The sequence below is a fragment of the Papaver somniferum genome, chromosome 1, assembly GCF_003573695.1.
Source record: "Papaver somniferum cultivar HN1 chromosome 1, ASM357369v1, whole genome shotgun sequence".
Taxonomy (NCBI): Eukaryota; Viridiplantae; Streptophyta; class Magnoliopsida; order Ranunculales; family Papaveraceae; genus Papaver; species Papaver somniferum.
Genome location: NC_039358.1, coordinates 245,242,336 through 245,246,830, shown reverse-complemented (window position 1 = coordinate 245,246,830; position 4,495 = coordinate 245,242,336). Strand labels below are relative to the sequence as shown.

Sequence of the window (4,495 nt, the reverse complement as noted above, 5' to 3'; positions counted from 1 at the left end):
TGTAGGCCAATATGTAGAACTTACCATTTCCACGAACAATGGGAATTGCAGAAAACCAAACAAAAGAACTGGAACACAACTCAAGAGCGATATAGCTATCGAAGCCCAATGAAACCGTTGTCCAAGAATAAGTATAAAAGCTGCTCCAAATGAAACTAATATGCTGGCCATCGATAGGAATAGTGTTGCAAGACCTATTATTAGTTTTTGTGGTAAGGCTTTTAGAAAATCTTCCTCTGAATACCGTGATGTGAATACAGCCAAGAACATTAACACTGATGTGATCGAGGAGACAAGTGCTAAGGCATCTGCTATCGCAAAAAACATGAATAAATCCTTGTTCAAGAAAACGGGCAGACCATTCTTTTTACTACTGCCATCGCTAATATTACCCCCTGGCACAGCAATAGCAGCTGCAAATGCAACAGTAGCTATTAGAGCCGCTACTACCATGCAGGATGTCGACGTGTCTTTCATCCATTTCTCTCCTTTTTCCATCAAGTCTTTGTGATTTTCCGTGAACAGAAAGTGAGCAGTATTACCATCTTCGTTTCTTAATTACAAACCTATCTTTCTGTATCATTGTATTTTCCACCATCTAGACAAAATAAATTAAGATTGCATAAGTACAATAAAATTAGAAGTATGCTCAAACGTTGATAATAAGGTATATTTACCTTGAACCATTGTATTTCTCGTTGCATTTGAAATGCGGCACCAGATATATCACGGAGTCCTCTATTGTGAGGTAACTCAGCACTGAAATGAAGGATACTGTTATCCTTATCATCGAGATCAGAAAATATACCCAACGAGCATCTTTGTTTTAGAATATGAATGAAATTATATATCATTTCATTCCGCTCGCGGACAACCAACTTTATCAATGTGTGTCCCAATTCTCCATCATCAGTTTTGAAATACAGGAAAGGAAATATCAGTAAACATTCCATTACGAATTCTGTGGTGCCGAACTTCATAGCTGTCTCCAACAGCTTAGATTCAAGAAATATGTCTGTAACGCTTTTTACATCTATTGCCTTCATACTAAGTAGTCCTAATAAATACCTCGTCAGGGCAACGACTTGTTGGTGCATCAACTTTTGTTCGTATAATTTCTTGATAGGAGGCACTGAAATAACAATGAAAAACAAGTCCAAGGTAAAGCAACACGCCTAAGATTATCCATTAAATTATCCTAAGGTATGAATATCTTGATAGGAGGCACTGAAATAACAATGAAAAACAAGTCCAAGGTAAGGCAACATCATTAAGATTATCCTTAGGTTAACAATGAGTGGATGATCTTCCTTCCAACTTGGAAGTGGTGGAGAATACAGATGGCCTGGCCTCTGAAGAGATAGATCCTACAGGGGAATCAGAGAATGAAATGGACAAGGAAAATATGGGAGTAGAGAAAATGAATGAGACAATTGCTGTCCAAGGTACGAAGAAAACAAAAACAATTGAGGAAGTGTCTCAGATAAAGATAATACCCTTGAATGTTTCAAAAGGCTAATTGATTGTTAGAATACGGGTATCCAACTCAAAACCAATTGGCAAACCAATTGGCAATGAGTGGAGAGGCCCTAAGAGATTATAGACCGCATGATCTTAGATGCCCAGACAATGTGGGACTAATAATCTTAACACACCCCCTCACGTGTAGCCTCGTTGGATCTAACACGTGGACAAATAAATCGGATGACGCGGAGTAAAGGTACAGCCAAACGACTCGACACAAATAGCATGCTCTGATACCATGTTAGAATACGAGCATCCAACTCAAAACCAATTGGCAATGAGTGGAGAGGCTCTAAAGGTTTATAAGCCTCAGGATCTATATTGGCCATACTATGTGCGACTAATAATCTCAACAGATTTCAATGCTCAACTTGGAGTCATTAAATCCAACCCGAAGAATACAAGCACATTCTTAAGAGCGTTACCAAAGATGCTAAGAATATGGGCATCTCTAAAACTGAGAAGGAGCAGGCCAAATTTTTTTGGCCAGGAGTCTCTTGTAATGAAGATCTTGGTAGGGGGAAGAGAACCCCAGCTAAGAAAAAGAAATAGAAAGTCTCTCATTAGGTTGTTGGTAGCTTTGTTAGATTAGGTCTTCTGCCTAGTTTTTGTGTTTTTTTCTTTGTTTGGGTCGCTTTTGCTTCCCCTAGTGTATGCGCTTAGGGGCCTTCTTTGTTTTTTTCTTTGGTTGGGTTGCTGTTGCTTCCCCTAGTATGCGCTTAGGCGCCTTCTTACTGTACTTTTTTTCTTTTATGAATCTTTCACCACCCCTTTTCTCTCTCAAAAAAAAACAGTGAGTGTTAGCAGGTATAATTCTAACCTTGGATTACGAATACGATTATTCGTTCTCCTTCAATTATATATGGGTATAACGTGCGTAAAGCTCAGTACTTTAGTTTGTTAAAGAATAATCATTAGTGAAGTGTCTATCTTTCTCCTAATGACCCCTCCCTCTATGGATAGGGACGAAGGTGTGGGCAGATTCAGATATGCTGGCGAAATGAAAAGTGGGTGTGTGGTAGCAGTTCCATGGGTTGCCGGAAAAAAACTGAGAAACAATTTATGTCCACTAAACCTAGGTATTTGATGTTAATGCTGCATTTTGCAGACTGAGAGTCTTATAAGAGTAAGTGTAGGAACTAGGAAAAATACCTTTTGTAATGTAGAGCCTGGAGTAGAATGAGATGCACTTGGTTATGGATCTATTATTATTACCAGTGGAGGAGTATTTTGAGGCACCACGAGGATTCTCTTCGTCTTCTTTGATGGTGCTCTCCAAACTAACCTTTTGTTTTTCACGTTCGATGCCACCGTTGAATGGACTACCCATGTCCACTCCAATTACTGCGTCAATCAACTTTTGATTAATTTATATAACCATCACATTCAGCTGAGTACCAGAATACAAAAGGTAGATATGAGACAACTAACCTGTATAGATGTAGCGTTCCCAGCGCTTCATTTTTGACCCGCTTAAAAATGCAAACGGCCTCTCCACAATACAATTTAAAAGCTGCGGCAGACCAATTTCATCATCTCCATCCATTATTTCCTTAACCAATCCTGGAAACCGTTGGCATACGGATAATGCCATACCTATAGTTCAGACTTTGTTAATAAAAGAGCTAAATTTCAATGCTAATTCTATCACGGGGATTTTTCTGTTTGCGTACCGTACATATCGGACGATATTAAACTTCCTAGCAGATGAAAACCATGTAGACCAGAGAATGGACTTGGGTCCTCATCTCTAGTTACAGAGTAAAGATACTCTATCACCTCCTTTTGTCCATCTCTATCACTTCTGGACGCGAAGGCAAGGGGCACACTTGGCATTACATTATTGGACCATACTTGTGTCAAGTTGGGATTCTTCTCCACCAGCGACTTAACTACTTTTATTCCACCGGACATCGCAGCTAGATGCAATATTGTAGCTCCTGCTGGGTCCACATATTCAAGTGCTTTTGGCGGCACCAGTTCCAAAAACTTGTCCAGAAACGTGTACTGGCGGTTACATTGAGCAGTATAGAGAATAGCATGAATCTCCTTCCTCGAATCTCTTGTCAGGAAAATTTCTTTTAGGATAGTTTGATGATCATGTAGATATTCCTTTGCCTTTTTCCAGTCTTGTGCCCATATTGCTTCTATTATGGGGAGATATCCATCATAATTAAATTCATTATTTTCTGGGTTCACCTGAGTAACCTCTTCTTAATTCGACATTAAAGGAGCAGAAAGAAGAGAATGAGAAACAGAGAAGTATATAATTAATAAGTTTAACACACTGACACACACATACACAAAAGAAAAAAAAAGAATTAGCTAAATCTATGTACCTTGTTGCTCATTGATTTCCGGTGGTTCATTTTCGACAGGAATACCAGGACGAATTTGTTCATTAGGGATGACATTAATTCCTGAAGCAGCCTCATTACAAATACCAGCATTATTGATACTTGTATTATTTGCTAGCATCTTTAACATCTCCATCATTTGGAATTGATTCTGCGCTTGCTGCTGTTGATTATGTGCGTGTTGTTGTTGATTCTGGGCTTGAGATTCAACAACTTTACAAAGCAAAGCTTGTATACCAGCACAGCTTGCTTCAACTCTTTCGATACTGGCTACAATATGTTGTGTAGAAAGCATTATTGTATCGTGCAACCGATGATCATCACCTACAATAGAAGTACTAGTGGTTGACATAGTGATTGGTATTGATCAAAATTTTTTTTAAGTATAATAAAATTATACCAGCTGTTAAACTTTAGCTTTCGAAGTTTTGGATGAAAATTAATTAAAAAGAAAGATTCAATGGAGAGTGAGGTGGTAATGATGAAACATTAAGACACTATAAATACTTTAAACTATTAAGGTCTGGAATCTAGATGACTTCAACTCTTCAACTATGAATACTATAAAGTAAAAACATAAACCCTCAAGGAAAAGAAAGGAACGTAAAATAAAA

At 38.2% G+C, this 4,495-nt stretch overlaps 1 protein-coding gene across 1 annotated transcript; it reads right to left on the bottom strand.

Annotated features, from left to right (window-relative positions):
* Positions 1-511: 511 nt before the first annotated feature.
* LOC113275640 lies at positions 512-4,233 on the bottom strand. The gene is made up of 6 exons (XM_026525180.1): positions 3,864-4,233; positions 3,198-3,737; positions 2,956-3,120; positions 2,677-2,868; positions 678-1,132; positions 512-598 (listed from the first exon to the last, which is right to left on the bottom strand). The coding sequence occupies exons 1-6, from the start codon at positions 4,231-4,233 to the stop codon at positions 539-541; spliced, it is 1,782 nt and encodes a 593-aa protein (XP_026380965.1). The 3' UTR covers positions 512-538.
* Between the last annotated feature and the right edge of the window lie 262 nt (positions 4,234-4,495).